General features: G+C 42.0%; 1 protein-coding gene across 3 annotated transcripts in view; it reads left to right on the top strand.

Annotated features, from left to right (window-relative positions):
- The window catches only part of Myo1b (myosin IB), a 164,097-nt gene that overhangs the window by 102,558 nt on the left and 44,070 nt on the right, over positions 1–17,469 (top strand). For all 3 annotated transcript variants that reach the window (XM_052192679.1, XM_052192681.1, XM_052192680.1), the window contains exons 8-11: positions 10,307–10,405; positions 12,058–12,161; positions 13,548–13,695; positions 13,970–14,088. In XM_052192679.1, the coding sequence (XP_052048639.1) occupies positions 10,307–10,405; positions 12,058–12,161; positions 13,548–13,695; positions 13,970–14,088 (470 nt within the window). The remainder of the gene's footprint in view (positions 1–10,306; positions 10,406–12,057; positions 12,162–13,547; positions 13,696–13,969; positions 14,089–17,469) is intronic.

Raw genomic sequence — 17,469 nt, 5'->3', positions numbered from 1 at the left:
TGTTGTTGGTGGTGGTGGTGGTCTGTTTGTTTGAGACAGGGTTTCTCTGTGTAGCCCTGGCTATCCCGGAACTCACTCTGTAGACCAGGCTGGCCTCAAACTCACAGAGATTCATCTGCCTCTGCTTCCCAAATGCTGGAATTGAAGGTGTGCCATCACTGCCCAGCTAAATTAATAGCTTTTTAAAGGAACCTTTATCTAATACAAAGAGTGAGCAGACCTGTACCTCAGATGTTATTTTGAGAATTGTCACCTCTCTCCCAGGATAGCTAGATAATAAAAGTATAGTATAGCTGTTAGTAAAACATTGAATCATTAACTCTTCTGGGGTGGCTGGAGTAAGGAAATCAGCAGGACGAGGTAAGGGCTGCTCAGTGGCTCCCAGGCCGGGGTTCGTAGCCTGTCTGGAGTGAGCCGTGCTCCTCCACTGGCTGCTGTGCGCCTTCATTGCCTTGGAGCCAGGAAGCCACCACTCTACCCTGATGCTTCTTCTCCTTTTTCTATTTTTTTAAATTTTAAATATCATTTGTGTGGACATTAATTATAACACAGGCAATTCATGTGCCCTTGGCCATTATCTTATCCTCCTGAGCATTCTGGGTTTTTTTTTTTTTTTTTTTTTTTTTTTAGGATCAGACCTCCAGTCTTACCCCAGAGGGCTACAGGGATTGTTAAAATGAAAATAGATATACATATAGATTAGATACGGAAATGACAGCTGTCTAAGTGTTCAGAACACCTTCAGTGGCTTGTTACAGTAATGAAATCCCTTTTATTTTTTAAAAAGATTTTTTAAAGTTTTAAATTATGTATACTGTGGGTCTGTGTCTGTAGGTGTGAGTGCAGATGCCAGAAGAAGGTGTTGGCTCCCGCAGAGCTAGAGTTACAGATTGTTGTGAGCTGGCTGATTGTTGTGAGTGCTGTGAACTTGGATCCCCCACTGGAGCAGCAAGCACTCTTAACCACTGAGCCATCTCTCCACGACTACCATTCCCTTTCCAAGTGAAATATGCTGCTGAATCTGAGATATAAAATGGGGGAAATGAGCCATGATCTGCCGAAAGAGGAGATGGTTAGCCCCAAACCCTTGAATCCCAGGCTGTTCATCAGCTCTTCCTGATCAGCCCTAGGGTCAGCGGAGAGCTGGGTACAAATTGGTGTTTTAAGTAATTTGAACATAGTATGTAGCCAAATTTGTGGAGTGTGTTGGAGGAAGGAGGGAGAGGGCAAGAATGAGAACACATGTATATACTATGGCTGTTCATGAGTATATAAAGATCAGAGGTCAATGTCAGTATGAATGTATGGAGGTCAGAGGTCAATGTCAGTATGAGTGTTTGGAGGTCAGAGGTCAGTATCTTTATTCATTCTCCACCTTGTTTTTTGAGATGAAATTTTGAACCTGGAGCTCATCGATCTGGCTTGACCACAGGTTAGCATGTGCCAGACTTCTTGTATTTTTGTTTCTCCAGGGTATTGTAGGTGCACGTACCAGAGTCTGGGTCTTTACATAGTCCTAGGGACCTAAGCTCGTGCTGTCATGCCTGTGTGGCAGGGACTCTATTAGCTGAGCTCTCTCCCAGCCTCCAAGTAGCTAAATTTTAAAACAAAAATTTCATCAGAATTCACAGACAGGGCTACCATTTTCTCATCTTTGAAATAATGGTGAGTTCTGTGATTCTTTCCACTCGGCCTTTTGCAGTTCTTACATGATTTAACTTTTTGTTTTGGTTTGCCTGACTATGCACTTTTGTGTTTTTCATTTTGATTGCACATATTTGTGAGAATGTATCATTGTGAGGAAAATGCCTTGAAGGGAAAGTTCGAATATGAAATGAAATTGGGTAGGATACTGAAATTTAGATTAGATGATTTTATATGCCAAATATGGAAGCAAAGTACTCATGCAGTGTGCATATCCTGTAACCAGGAGCAAATGTGTATGACCCCTATCAGGCAGCCCAGGCAGGCTTTCTGCAGTGTGTGGCAGCTGACAGAACTGTCTAGGAGAGGGGGTGCCTTGAGTTTAAGACTACCATTTTTAGGAACAATTAATTTTAATTTGGCAAGCTATCCACAAATCTTTAGTACTTTCTTTTTATAAGGCACACTAACCCTAATTATTATATTGTTAACCCTGGTTATTACATTAACTAGTTATTACATCGACTAGTTATTACATTGGTGGCAGCATTAGGTTTCTCCTTTCGCCACAGAACCTGCAGATGAACATTCTGGAATGATTTAGTCAATAGTGTTCTTGACGAGTCTATGAAGATAATTAGAGGTTACTTCCTTGTAAGTATGAGAAAATAATTTTGGATTTGAAATTTAAGTTCAAGTTTTAAACAGAAATGTCTCCTTGATGTAAGAATCAGAAGATTCTTACAGTATCCATGGAGAATAAATACTAAACACTTCTTTTCCGTTAAGATTAATATGTCTGTGTGAATGAATTTCATATGGTCTTGGTTACTATTTGTTCCCACAAGAAAATTGTGAAGTGGGAACACCCTGGTATTTAAGAGTACCCTTTGCTTTAGAGAGGACAGGAAATTTCACCCCATATAGACAGGACTTAGCCATGGTGGTCGCAGGAGCTGCTGGGCTGACTCCAGTGCATGTAAAGCAGTGGGTGATTCCTCTGGCCATGACCATGAAAGCAGCTTTTTGCAGCCTGGAGAAGAGGACAGACTTTGCTGTCTTGTGGAAGATATACATTGCTTCCTTTCCCAGCAACCACTTGTAAAAGCACAAATTGTTACTGGCCACAATTATCACCCTAGGAGAGGTCCAAGAGCCCTCTAGACAGCTGTATATCTGGGAAGTGGCAAACAGAGGCCAACAACTCAGCTCCCTGTTTCTAAAAGAGATAGGCAATAAAATTGTAAGTCTGGAACTCACTTGCAAGTTACAGATCCCGGAGGGCAGTGCTGTGAGGAAGGGGGTGTAGTTAAAATGGAAGGTGACAAATGCTTTCTTTAGCAGAGCCGATAAAGCAAACATGGAAGCACGTGCAGATGTTCCACCCACCTGGAGCAGCATTGCTCCTAGCTGGTGAAGGCTTGGTGGCCACATACTAGTCAAGTGCTTGCATTTAAGGTTTTCGTGTCCTACTGTTATGAAACCAGGTTCTTCTTTGAGAAAACGGGTTCTTCCTCTTCCTCTTCTCCCCCCCTCCCTCTTCATCCTCTTCCTCCCTCTCCTTCTCTTCCTCCTCTTCCTGTTTCCCCCTCTCCTCCTCCTTCTTTCTTTTAATACTCCCAGGCACCTTCTTAAATCTGTGGTGCTTAGAAGCAATTAGACTTTGGAAAAATGTGATAGAAATCTCAAGGGTTTTTATCTGCTCAAGGAATAGCGCAGAGAGGAAATCTGCTCTGAAAATAGTTTCTGTTTTCAAGTGAATCATCTAATGTGTAAACTAAGGTGAAAACTCTGGCTGCCCTCATCCCATTTGGGTGTCAGAAACCTAGTGAAAAAAAATAATGCATCACGTGACCAACTGGAGCGTCACAGGCAGCCCTGGCTGTCCTGTCTACTTTCATCATTTGGGCATCTACTCCATGAGCACATCTCTTCCTTGTTTATCACATGATTACTTTGATGTTTCTTCAGAGACAGCAAGTTACTGCAATTCTCTGGTCCTCTACATCTTCATCCTTGAAGTGAGATTAGTAGTGTCTAGCCGTGTGAGGTTCTGTTATTCATCAGCTCTAAAATGGCTGTTGTGGGACCTGACATGCAGTAAACACTCCTTTATTAAATACAAATTTGTTCATTGTCTATAGCCTTCCACCAAATACATAGTCTGTAAGCACAGATGCAAGCTATCTATTGCTAAATAACCAGCAGCTGAATAAATCTGGCATCACACACACACACACACACACACACACACACACACACACACGAACTTGTCAATATATGCTTTTGAATAATTTAAAAAGTAAAGCTACAGATTTAGTGTGTAATTTTATCTGTAGGTTTGATTTTGTTGGTAATCCTGATGGTTGAATTTAAGACCTCATGCTTCTGCTCTGTGCCAGCAAGCTGCATCTCCATTCTTTCTTTAGTATTTTACATGTTCCCACACTAAGGTTTGTTGCAGTCAGTGTCCATGCCTTCTCCCTATAGCTGATTCACTGGACTAAAGAACATGGGGGAGTTGGGCCATGTGCATTCTGGGGTTGGGACTCTGGATTTTAGATAAAGTGACTTGGCACCTCCTCCCACTGAGCCATCTCACAGCCCAACAATTTTATGTTTAACAGCCACAATTGGATAGATTTCCAGGAATGGCCACTATACATTTTCTGTCTGTGTCCACAACCTTGGGTTGGCACATTCTCGGTGACTCAGGGCTTGGCCGTGAGGTTTGTCGTAGTCAGTGGAACAGTTATCAAGGAAAGCTTAGCCAGACTTGGAAACTGACTGCATGTTGGAGTTTGCCTCTTGCTGTTTTCTGAGTCTTTATTCACTACAGCGTGTACAAGCTCATAGTCATCTGTTTGGGACAGAGGAGGGGCAGGAAACGAGCGGTCCAATGTGTTCATTGGAGACATGACAGTCTGTCAGCTGTCAGTCATAGAGCAAGAGCAGGCCCAGGGCTGATGAGCCACACTGGTGACCACACTCAGTGCTTTACATACTAAGGTTTACAGTGCTTGCTTACACTGTCCAAACCATTCCACGTAGACATTGTGGACAAGTGGGAAATAGGCATGGAAATCCAGCTGGGAAAGAGAGAGCTCTGTCACAGTTAAAAGTGAAGAGTAGCTTTTGGTTTGTCACTTGAACACGTATGTGTGCTTGTAGTCTCCTGGGAGGTGGAAGTCAGGAAGCCATTACTAATAGCCCTAAGTGTCCATGGCGTCTCCCTGTGGCCATTGCCCGTCTGTCTCACCGGACTGAAGAGCAAAGCCATCATGAATGTGATCAGGAGAACTCAGAAGGGCACAGGCCACACCTGCACCTCATTCCCAGGCCTGCAGGGCAGTTGCCCCTCCTCCTGCCCTGGGGAGGAGTGAGGAAGGATTAGTTGAGGCTGGGGAGTTTTCCTGGGCAGCATTCTTCTAAGACATATGAAGGCAGAGGAATGAACCTGCCCTTCACGGAAGGTAGAGATGGCACCGTGCCTTTGATTCCTCTCCTCTTGCATTTCTTGTGAATTTAGGGAACAGATGTTTGCTGTTTTTGTGTGTTGTCGCCTTGTGACTTATTGCTTAACCTCTCTGTAGTATATTCTTACCTTTGTAGTATATGCAACATGGTTGTACTCTTTTTATATTGTGTAAGACATACAGCTTTGTTCTTTTATACTACTTTTGATCTTATTGATGGCAAATCGTTGATTAGGAATGAAACTGCCCAATCTAATACATTCTCAAGGAAACTGATCTAATTTCTTTCTTGACACCATGTGTGTGAGAACCTTGTAGATCAATCAGTCATCAAGTTCTTGGAGGCTGGTGAACATCTACCTACCTGGAGATAGTATCTGCTTATAATATGCCTTCCGTAGGACTACAAATCATTACAAAATTAAGCTAGCATATTACCTTGTTTGTAAAATTAGGCTGGGCTTCATTCACATTTGATCTTTTGTGTATGTATGATGGACGTGTGTGTGTGTGAACATCTTGTGTTAATCATCTTCAGTGGTTCTTCCACCTTGCGCATTGAGACAGGGTCTCTCAGTCAAACTCTGAGTTCATGAGCATAGCTAGTCTTGCTACTCACCTTGTCCTGGGACTTCTTCCTTTTCAGATATTATTACAAGCAGCTTATCATGCCTATTTGACTTTTATGTGAGTCCTGGAGATCTGATCTCAAGTATTCATGTTTTTAAAAGAATTGTAACGATTTAAAAATCTATGTCCCTAATAGATGTTTATATTTTGTATTTTCTAGTGTTCAGCAATTCCTGATTATTGGGTAGTTGGAGAAGAGGCAGGCAATTATTTTAGGCAGGATAAAAATGGTTAAAATTGAATAATAATGATAGTTTCTTATATTACAACCACATGCAGTTTGGATTAGTCTTTTGCTTTAATGACAGAACCTAAGTGATTGATGAAACTGTAGATGTTTTCTCTGTGTTCATCTTGAACCACCAGGGGGAAGGTGTGGAGTCTCTGGGGCACTCAGCATTCTGAGTCCTGGAATTATCTGTCCTCACTAATAAAATGCTCTGTATTGACCTAACTGTAGTAGCAACCATTGATGAAATCTAATTTTTCCTTAACTTCTAAACAGCTGCTGGCTTGGATGGATAGTTATAGATAATACCTGCTCTTCCCGTTCCCCTCCTGTCCATCTGGACAGTGACTGGAAGGGAGGGGCAGCAAGCACTTAAGTGGAGAGGAGTCGGCCTCCGGGACAGAGCCTGCAGCTTCTGTTTTTCCATTCGTTATGAGGCTGCTTCTTTTCCTAGGAGAGAGATCATGTGTGAAACGAAGACATTTTTTCCAGGTTATCTAATCCTTTTGTTATGCCCCAGGATTTTCTTCTTCTTTCCAACTCTTTCGTTCTTTTTTACTTATTTTGATTCTTTTGTCTATTTTAAAAGCCTCATCTTCCATCATGCGCAACCACGGATGTTTTATTTCTAAGACATGAGCAGACACATGAACATCTTATGGATTAGCTGGTAACTTTTCAGAATCAGAAAGCCCTTGAAGTGAAGGCTGGATTCTTTGTGTTGGTAGTCAGCTGGTGATGGCTTGTTGGGTAGGAAAGCAAGTTCTACTTCCAGAGTTTCTTTGTCCCCATTATTTCTTTCTGCTTGAGCTAATAAGTTTAACTCTACATAATGTGAATTTACGTCTAGCTTTACATCTCTTGAGATGCAGTGGCATTGGGGTATCTGGAGATTTTTCACATGTTCTGCTATACTAAGTATCTGGTATCTAGTAATAAGTTCTCTAAAACTCGCTATCAGAGGACAGCCAGTACCAACGGGAGTTCTGCAGGCAGAAGAGACCTGGTGGTGGTCTGTTTTTGTGTCATTCAGGGTGTGTTTAAGTAAATTAACGTGATCAGGTGAGAAGTCCCTGCAGTGAGCTGAGTGTATATTCTCTACTTTGAGTAATTATTTGTTATGCTTTCGTGCTGTTTCCTTGTGTTGGTACATGCTCATTTAGCACCAAACACCAATAGGGAATGTTTCAAGCATTAGTAAATTATTTGGGGGCAAACATCGTCTCTAATTACTTTTCTTCCTAAAAGCTTATGACTTCATGAAAACTCATAAAGAAACTGAACCAGGCTCTGGGGTGATAATAGTAAGCACTGCAAGTTATAAAACCTTCAACGGCTTTGTAGTCAGAGCTTCCTGGTTTTGGGAAGAGTTGCTTAGCGAATTCGGGAATTTTATAACAAGTCTTGCATTTTCCAAATGCGTAAGGGTTTCCCTTTTTCTTTTCCCTGAAAAATTACAGAGCTTAACCATGAACCCCAGCAACCAAAGCTCTAGGTTCACCCTGAGACACAAGCTTCATTTTCTCATCTGTCAAGTAGAGATGACAGAGTTAACTTCAGAAGAGCTGCTCCGGGCTGCATATGCTAACTAATGGAAAGGAAGTAGAAATTCTGCCTCTGCTTCCTTTCTGAACCTTTCCTTTTAAACACATGCACTGTCAGTCATGGTTGAATGTGGCTACCACTACTGACCATGTCAGTGCATGTATTAGGTCAGATACATCCAGGCAACATTCTTTGTCATCCTGGTTTTACCTCAACAATGGCACCTGCAATGAATCTGACAGGTGCTGTTTTACTTTCTCCATGCTCTGAACATTTTCAAAGGGGCCAGGGGGCAGGCCAAGCAGTGTGGTTTAATTGCGTAATGTGGCCAATGTGTCACATGCTTTCTGAAGGTATTATTTATGAGCATGAAAAATGATGTGTTAAGTACTGTCAACCACTCTTGTCCCATCACTAAGGGCCCACTGTTAGGTAAGCAGCAGACTATGGAGGGAGATATTTATTCTTTATTTACAACATTTAGGGCTCTGAAAAGAGGCTGGAGTTGCTAATTACTCTGCCTTCCTCATGCTCACTTTCTCAGTCAAGCAATTTTTCATTCCTCTCTGAGCATGTGTGCGCGCGCGCGCGCGCGTGTGTGTGTGTGTGTGTGTGTGTGTGTGTGTGAGAGAGAGAGAGAGAGAGAGAGAGAGAGAGAGAGAGAAAGTGAATGTGAATGTGAATGTGAATGTGAATGTGAATGTGGGCATGCATATGCCATGGGCCTGTGTAGAGGTCAGAAGATGATTTCAGGGCTTGATTCTTTCCTTCTGCTTTGTTTGGGACATGGTGTAATATTCACGGATGCAGTACCAGATGGCTGACCCATGAGATTCTGGGGATTCTCCTTGATCCTTCTAACTCATTGGAGATGTCAGGAGCACAGCCATGCACAGCCTCATCCGGTTATACTTGCATTCCTGCTGTCTGAACTCTGGTTCTTATACGTGCTTGTCAGGTGCTGTATCCCCTGAGCCATCTCCCTAGCTATCCGCTTAGCCTGTCACCTGAGAAGACTTCTGTGCTGGTTTGTGTGACACAGTTAATAGTGTGTGATGTATAAGCCAAGAGGAAGAAAGCTTGCTTTCCCGTCTGCTCACTCCTAACTTGTTACTGGTGCTTAGCGGGTTAGTGGGGCTCATTCCACAGAAGGAACTGGTATGTGAATCGACAAAACAGAATACAGCCCCCGTTTGTCTTCCTCACCTACTCAGTTACTTTCTCCTAGAGCGGGGATTTCCTTTTAGTACTAACTCCTCTGTGAAGAGTGTGCTCCTGGGTTCTTTCTTCTAGAATTGTGCAGTACTGTTCTGATCTTTCAGAAGCTTGACTGCTTGACAGGTAAAACTAGACTGTAGTTTTAACCATTTATTTTTCCACACTCATGGGTACTTAATTGTTTGACGTTTATTTTCTTTAGAGATGATGAATATTTCAGCTGCTTTCTCCTTACGTTACACTGCTATGTGCCTTTGACTTTCTACCCTCCCTTTTTGGGGCACTGCAGTCTCTTGAGTTTTGTGACCGCTGGAAATGAACATCAAGTATCTGCAGAATCTCATTTCTAATACTTTTGTGCTTAAATATTTTTGTTTGTTTTTCCAGTTGGCATAGTATAGGTCTTGAGTCCCATCTCTTCATTCTTATAAACAGCCTAGTATATTCTAAATATGCTCCAGATTTCCCATTCGGCATAGCTACATTGTCAAATTCTCCTCACCCTGCATCCTCAAATGCTCTTGTAGATGCCTCAAATCCAAATGGAAAACATCCGTGAACATCCCAGGGGGCCTTCATGGAGATCTTCCAACCTCACACCCCTTAAATAAGATTTGGATTTCAATGTGATGTGGACTTAGTCTGCCAGTAATATAAGTACACAGACCTGATGGTTTAGAATGTCGCGGCTATAATATTTTATAGCTAGAAGTGTAAATGTATAAAGATGCATTTTATGGTTAAATTTGGCCCTTTACAGCAGAGCTCAGACCCTGGTTTGTGTATCTGGTGAGGAGTTAGCAGGATTCAAGGCAGGAGGAGACTACTGTCTGTAATTCTGCCACAATGACTCCTTTCTGTTTATTATTATTTTTATTTTTTTCATTTCTGGGTAAAATATAAAAACTTGATAGGACCTTAAGTTTAAGAAATGGAAATGTATCTGGAGTTAGTCAATATATTGTCAAGTGACACGAAATCCTAAAACTTAAGGATCTAGAAAACCCAGTCTACTTCTTCCTGAGGGGCAGGGTGTGTGTGGAGCTGGCAGAAGCTGCGGGGTCAGATGGCCTGATTGAGACGCGAGTTCCCAGGTGAGCCTGTGTTCTCAGCAATGCCGTGACGCCCAACAAATCAAGATGTCACCTAAGAATCACGTACGGACTGGACCTTGAAGATTGTTTTTTTAGCATTATGATTGTGTGGATCTGAATGGATGCATTTCAATACTTATATTTGTAACGTTACATTTTAAAGACTTTACTATGACCATTAAAAAGAGAATATTAATATTAAAAGCTGTTATCTTGAATGGACTTGTTGGATGTAACTGCTTAATTTGGTTATTTAGTTGATTTTGGTTGAGTTGTGCTTCTTTTTTTCAAGTCAAGTTTAAAATATAATTTCTTTTATTTTTATTTTATTAGTATGAAACCAATGAAAGAGAGAGAACAAGTATATATATATATATATATATATATATATATATATATTTGAAGGAAAAATAAATTCTATACAATTTAATTTTGTTTTTTGTTTGTTTGTTTGTTTTTTCCCCTTTTAGATCTTTTAGAGAAATCTCGTGTTGTCAAGCAGCCAAGAGGTGAAAGAAACTTCCATGTGTTCTATCAGCTGCTCTCAGGCGCCTCTGAGGAGCTCCTCCGTAAGTCCGTAGTGCTGGGGTTAGCTTCTTATTGTCAGAGTGTATTCTCAAGCATTCTCTCCAACACTCAGTCTGGATGTTTTCCCTGTTGACGTTTTCGTTTTGTCTTGTTCTGGTTGCTTTTACCACACCCAACATTTCTTTCATATTTCTGTATCTCACCAGGGCCAAATCATATGCCTCAGATGCGTTATGCCTTATAGTTGGAGAAAGTCTCCTCATAAGTTTAAAATCAAAATTGAGAACTGTGTACTATTTAAGGAAATAAACCTGTACATTGTAGTAAAGGTCTACAGTTGGGTAAGAGTTTTCTCAGTAAGGATTTAAAAAGCATGGGGAACGAGTGGTCTGGGCAAGGCGGCTCAGTGAACAAAGGCACTTGCCTCCAAGCTGAACACCATGTGCTCCATCCCTGGGACTTTCCTGGTTTAAGAAGAAAAACCAAACAAGTTTTCACCTCTACACCCTTGCCGTGATACAAGTGCATGCGTATACATATGTATACTTACATATGTACGGTCAATAAGTAGCAATTTATAAGTCCTAGGGGAGATATTTGTAGCTATACAAGAATTAACCATCTGACCATTAGAGATTTTAGAGAATTAAAAAGTTCACAAGGAAATTATTTAATAATTATTGGCTACATCATCAATATTCAATAGCCATTGGCTATGTCATCAGTATTTATTTAATAACTTTTGACTCTGTCATCAATAGCTATTGGCTGTGCTATCAATATTCCATATATTGACTGTATCATCAATATTCAGTAGCTATTGGCTACATCATCAACAGTTCAAAAAAGAGGAGCTGAGGAAGGTCCGTCACTCAGGGAGACAAGCTCTTCCATTTGTTACTTTCCTTCTGTCTGTGACTAAATACTTAGAGAGAAGCAATGTGAGGGAGGAAAGGTTGCCTCGGCTCAGGGTGCGAGGTGTGATGGCGGCAGCATTTGCGGTGTAGGAGTGGGGCTGTGAAACTGCTCACATCTGGGCAGACGAGAGCTCAGAGAGGTGTTGGCAATATTGACTCTGGGCTCCATGGATGGTACCACCCACATTTCCAGTGCCTCTTCTCTCTGTTAAATCCATCTCAAAACACCTAGCATCATGTCTCTTAGGTGATTCTAAATTCTAAATTCTAAATTCAGTTGACAATGAAAATTGACTCTCGCTCACTGATAATCAACAAATGCACATTAGAACTCATTGAACACCCACTACGCATATATTAGCAAAGTGTGAAAGGGATAAAGGTGGGAAGATTGTGCTGCTCTGTAGCCTTGCAATCTACTGGTCTAATGAGAGCCTCTGAGTATAAATAACAATTCCCCCCAAAAAGTCACAAAAAGATCAGTCTGTAACCTGTCTTATCATCTTTGGGGATATATCACTCCAGAATAATTCATAGGAGTCCAAAGCCAATTTATATGAAGGGCATTTTCCATTCCCTTGTGCCTAATCAAATCCTACATTTCAGTATCTCCCAGCACCAGTTACAGAAGTGAGTTGTGATCTTTGTGCATCAGATTTTATTGTTGACTTGATATAGAATGTGAAGGACATTTTATCTGGGTGGTAAGAAGTGAAATTGTGAGGAGGTGTGCATTTATTGATATGACGTATCAATTTGTATGCATGACTCGACAGACAAGCTGAAGCTGGAGCGGGACTTCAGCAGATACAACTATCTGAGTCTGGACTCCGCCAAAGTTAATGGTGTGGATGATGCCGCCAACTTCAGAACTGTTAGGGTAAGAAGCGCCTTCATTACACTTTAAAATGGGTGACCCTGTACTGCTTAGCCAGAACTGCTTACAATTCAGTTTTCTTTACATTATAATTTATGCTCCCCAAGGTTCTAGATACATCCAAGAATTCATTATGTTTTTATCAGTTTGGTTTTTACATGAGCTCAACAAAGGTTTTGAAGGCCATGTTTACTAGAGCATGTTGTTTTACTACTTATAAAAATGAGCCTTCATCTATTGTCCTGGGACTTGACTCTCAATGTGTATTGAAATTCTAAATAATTTTTTTTTTTTTTTTTTAGCCAAAGTTTATTTCCAAATGTGAAATCTGCCTTTGGGTCCCGTTAGGTTGAAAGTGTCTTAGGCAGAAAATCCCGTTTTTAAGCAGATTTAGAAAATGACAGCACATTAGAAGAATCTGCATTCCTCGTTCATTAGAAAAGAAGCGATTTTTACATAACACTCTGCTTTCTGTCTTTATGTGGCACACACTTTCAAAATTACTCCCATTATGGCATTATGGTAACTAGGATTTACTTCCAAACGAGACAGCTGGTGCTGTGGGGAGGAGGGGGAGGAGGTGAAGCAAGATGGACATGTTAATGGTCGAAGCTGAATGAGGGGATGTGGGGCCCCCTCTTGTTCTTATTACTCATGTATATGTTTGAAAATCTCCACAACAGAAAGTGTCCATTACTCCCACTGCTGTGTAGTACAGTTACACACATACAGAAGATAATAATGTTATAGGGAAGAGTGCATCTCTCAGGATGCCGTTGTGTAGAGCTGTATAAACACCCACATATGGAAGCAATAGTCTGGACATGATTTTGTTTAAGACTTGAGTCCAAGGCCAGTTCTGTAACCACTTTGCCTGGCACATAGTTGGCACTCCGTATGCATTTGTGAATGAATGAGTGTCCCCCTACACCCTTGGGGCACTTCATCTTTGCAAGCCAATGTTTTTCTTGTATATAAAATAAGCAGTGTTGTTTCTGTTGCTGGAGGTTCTAGAAACATTTTGCTTGGTTTTGTTTCTAGAGGCAGAAGACCAGTGTGGGAAAAAAAAAACCGCAAAAAACGGGCATCTATGGAAACCAGCTGGTTGATTTGAAGGGGCGGGGGCACTGAGGCTCAGCTCCCTGCCCCTTCTTCTGTCTTCTTATTTGTGTACCATACTCTGCATGGTGCCTCAGAGGCTCTTAAATCACAGTTTGGATCCACCTATCGAGATAATTGCTTTGTGTCCCAATTTTTTTTTTTGTCCCAGAAATAAATCTGTAATATTATTCATTAAATTTCATTATTTGTTAAAACAAACAAACAGCAACAACCAAACAACAACAGGTACAGAAGTATAGAAAGCAAACAGGTGCTTCTCTCCTCCAGAATGCTATGCAGATTGTGGGCTTTCTGGACCATGAGGCCGAGTCCGTCCTGGAGGTAGTAGCAGCCGTTTTGAAACTGGGGAACATCGAGTTCAAGCCCGAATCACGTGTGAATGGTTTGGATGAAAGCAAAATCAAAGATAAAAATGGTAAGTTAGTGGACAAGTGGTTTGGCTTAGGGAACCTTTGAATGTCTGCCCAGCTTCTAATCTAGAAATCAAACCTTAGACTTATCATAGGTTTCAAAAAAAACTTACTAGTGAAATTAAACAGAAATACCACACAGTGAAGTTCTCTCCCTTCTGATTCACACGTGTTTATATACTCGAGTGTGATTTAGAAGGAACAGCTTCGGACTTGATAATGATCATGGGTAGCATACTGAGTCGCTGTCTCTATCTGTCCTTCTCTCCGCCCCAACAGAGTTAAAAGAAATTTGCGAGTTGACCAGCATCGATCAAGTGGTTCTAGAAAGAGCGTTCAGTTTCCGAACAGTGGAAGCGAAGCAGGAGAAAGTTTCAACTACACTGAATGTGGCTCAGGTGGGTAAACTGTAATAGGCAGAAGAAAGCTTTTCTTAAGTGGTGGTATTTTTATGTGAAATGTTATTTTGCAGGCGGTTACCTCATGACCAGGCTGTATTCCGCATAGTGTTCTAGGTGTTGTGAGCAAGATGGTAGATACGTGTTGCTAGAATAACAATAGCAACAACAAAGTTGTATTTTATTGTGCTGAGGATCGTCACACAGGGTTCTTGTTCTAAATCCCTAACGACAGTCCTAAGCCTGTCTCCCCAAGGCTGCTCACATGTGTGATATATCTTAGCTGCAGGTCAGCCCAGTCTCAAACAAAATTCTCTGATTAGAGGGTCAGGATCCTAGTGTATATTCAAGGTGGCATCTCTCCAGGTGTGCAGTGCAGAGCGTTGCTCTTGGTCTCTGCTTATATTTTGTCAGGCGAGTGTCATGGGGTTCTAAGACTATGCCCATTACCTTGAGTGAATGATGTCACTGGGTTTTGGTTATCAAGTGCGGCCTTGGGTGTAGAGGGGATCCTAACCAAGCTATTTTTACTTGTGTAAGACGCATTTTTTATTTATTTATTTATTTATTTTTTTTTTACTATGCTCATTCCATATTGGAAACACTAAGGAAAATTAAACAGATGAGAGTTTCTGTTTCAGGGAGCTGAAAATTGAGGTAGGGAGATGCCAGGTAAATAGACACAGAAAATATTCTAGGAAGCAGCATGTGCTAAGTATGCAGTGACCAAGAGAATGAGAGCACAATAAGGGAGATTTACTCCCACAGGGGCAGGAAGGAAGATCACTCAGACTGAAAGGTGAGCTATAGCCATCAGGAGCATCCAGCAGTAGTGGGCATGATCTGCCTCCTATTTCAAAGGGTCCTTCTGACTGGACTTAAGGAGCAGAGCCTGAGGGAAGAGAAAGGCAGTTGAGAGGGCCACCCACTAATCCAGAGCCAGATGGTTGCTTTGGAACCAGGGGGTGTGGCCGCCTCTCTGGATCTGCTTTGAAAACAGGCAGCAGAATTGCTGATGTCTAATGCAAGGTAAAAGAGAGTGACTGGGGATTGATTCCATGTTTTAGGAGAAGAGAATAGGTAGAAGCCCCAGTGGTCAAACTCTTCCACATTGTGTTCCCACTGTGCCTCACACCTGTGAAGTCTTCCTACAGAAATTCAGGTTGCAAGTGTGAATGATGAGGATGTAAATGCACTCAGGTGGTGTCCGGAGGCCCATACGTGCGCTGTGAACCCTTTGTTCTGCAAGTTGGGCACTTTTCTACCAGTTGGTGCTGATCTGGGCTAGAATGAAATGGCTTATGTGGACTGCTTCATTTAGTCAGGCATATCTTCTGGTCTCAGCCTCCTTGCAACCAGCCAAGCCTTCTGCTCCTTTCTGCTCTCCTCTACTTTCTCTGTGTTTCTGAGGCTGCAATGCTTTGCCACGTGGAGGTTGGGATCGTAGTCTGTCATTTGGAACTGGTGTGCTCTTTACTTGTAAATGATTTCCAGCTGACTCTGCACAGTCAGATAGTGAGCCGTTGACTTAATGGGAAGATATTGAAAGTATGCAGAGTACAAGCCCCAGCAGGAACCCCTATTAGAGAAATTGAGAGGAGAAAAGCTTTGTGGAAAGAGAGGAAGGTTTAGATGAATGGACAAAATGGTATTTCAAAAAGAAAGACAGGTTTGGAGCCCGAGGATCAGGACCAGCCAGGCTTGGCTGCAGCGTCAGGTTTGGGTCAGGATTCAGAACGTGACCGGGAAGGTCAAGTTGGGCTTGGAGAATATGTGCAAGAGAATTGCAGACGTGGACACTCATTGTACTTACCTGGGCGGCCTGGCTATTTTTTTATTAATTTATTTTTGACCATACCTCCTGAGAGGTGGGTGCAGTGGTCTGGGGAGGAGTAAAGAGTTTGGGATTCTGATACAAGCAAAGGTGTGACTGCTGGAGGGCCGCCTGTGGAGAATCGTCACATCTGGACATTTTGGCCACCAGTTGTTATATGTGAGATAAAACCACATATAGGTAGGCTGTTCCATTAGGGTTGACGCATAACGTCAACCTGAGGTTCCAGTAACATCTTTTTTGCCCTTCTGCCTCATTTTCTCCTAAAGCATTTAGATCTTTCTGCGGTCATGAAGAATAATACCAAGATACTGGCAACTTGAGATAGTCTGTTGTCCAGAGTCTGCTAGATGATTCTCTCCTTGCCTCGGGGCCCTCTGTATTCTGTATTCTGACTCTGACTTCTGTCAGTTGCTGGGTTCTGTAAGAGCCCAGTTTGTTTTACTGGTGCCTGTCCTCTTGCTTGCCTGTCATCCATATACTGTTGCTCATTCTTCTGCCCATCCACGGGGTTCATGTAATTTTACTCCATCCAAAGAGATTGCTCTGACCAAATAGGCCCCTAAGGCGCCCATTTCCTGATCTCTTCTTTCCCTGCATCTGGCTCTCACCCACCTTCGGATGGAGGTCTTTGTGTTAATGTGATCTCTTCTGCCCCGCTGCAGGCTCCCCACGTATGACCCATCCCAAGCCATGCGTGATAGTGGCCACTTTAGAAGTAGTTTCCACCAAGGATTTACCTCTGTGAGCGTCAGGTGGCTGCAGAAAAGCATATTTTCATATCATAGTGTCCCTAGGGCCTGAGGTGCTGAATGGTCACCAGAAGTGATCCTTTTTTCAATAACTTTTTTTATTGAATATATTCTTCATTTACATTTCTTTTTTTATTAGATATGTTCTTTATTTACATTTCAAATGATTTCCCCTTTCCTGGCCCCCCCCCCCCAAAGTCCCATAAGCCATCTCACCTCCCCCTGTTCTCCAATCAACCCATTCCCGCTTCCCTGTCCTGGTATTCTCCTACACTGCTGCATCAAGCCTTTCCAGGACCAGGGGCTTCTCCTCCCTTTGATGTCCAACAAAACCATGCGTCTGAAGCCATGGGTAACATCATGTGTACTATCTGGCTAAACATCTATGCTCCAAATGCAAGGGCACCTTCATTCATAAAAGAAACTTTACTAAAGCTTAAAGCACACATTGCACCTCACACAGTAATTGTGGGTGACTTAAATATCCCACTCTCCTCAATGGACAGATCAAGGAAACACAAACCAACAGAGACACAGTGAAACTAATAGAAGTTTTGGGCCAAATGGATTTAATAGCTATGTATAGAACATTTCATCCTAAATCAAAAGAATATTCCTTCTCAGCAACTCATGGTACCTTCTCCAAAATTGACCATATAATTGGTCACAAAACAGACCTCAACAGATATAAGAAGATCGAACTAATCCCATGCCTTCTATCATATCACTATGGAGTAAGGGTGTCGTCAATAGCAACAAAACAACAGAAAGCCCACATACACATGGAAGCTGAAC

This window comes from Apodemus sylvaticus, chromosome 9, assembly GCF_947179515.1.
Source record: "Apodemus sylvaticus chromosome 9, mApoSyl1.1, whole genome shotgun sequence".
Lineage (NCBI taxonomy): Eukaryota > Metazoa > Chordata > Mammalia > Rodentia > Muridae > Apodemus > Apodemus sylvaticus.
The sequence above is the reverse complement of the archived record's forward strand: the minus strand, read 5'-3'. Positions and strand labels throughout refer to the sequence as shown.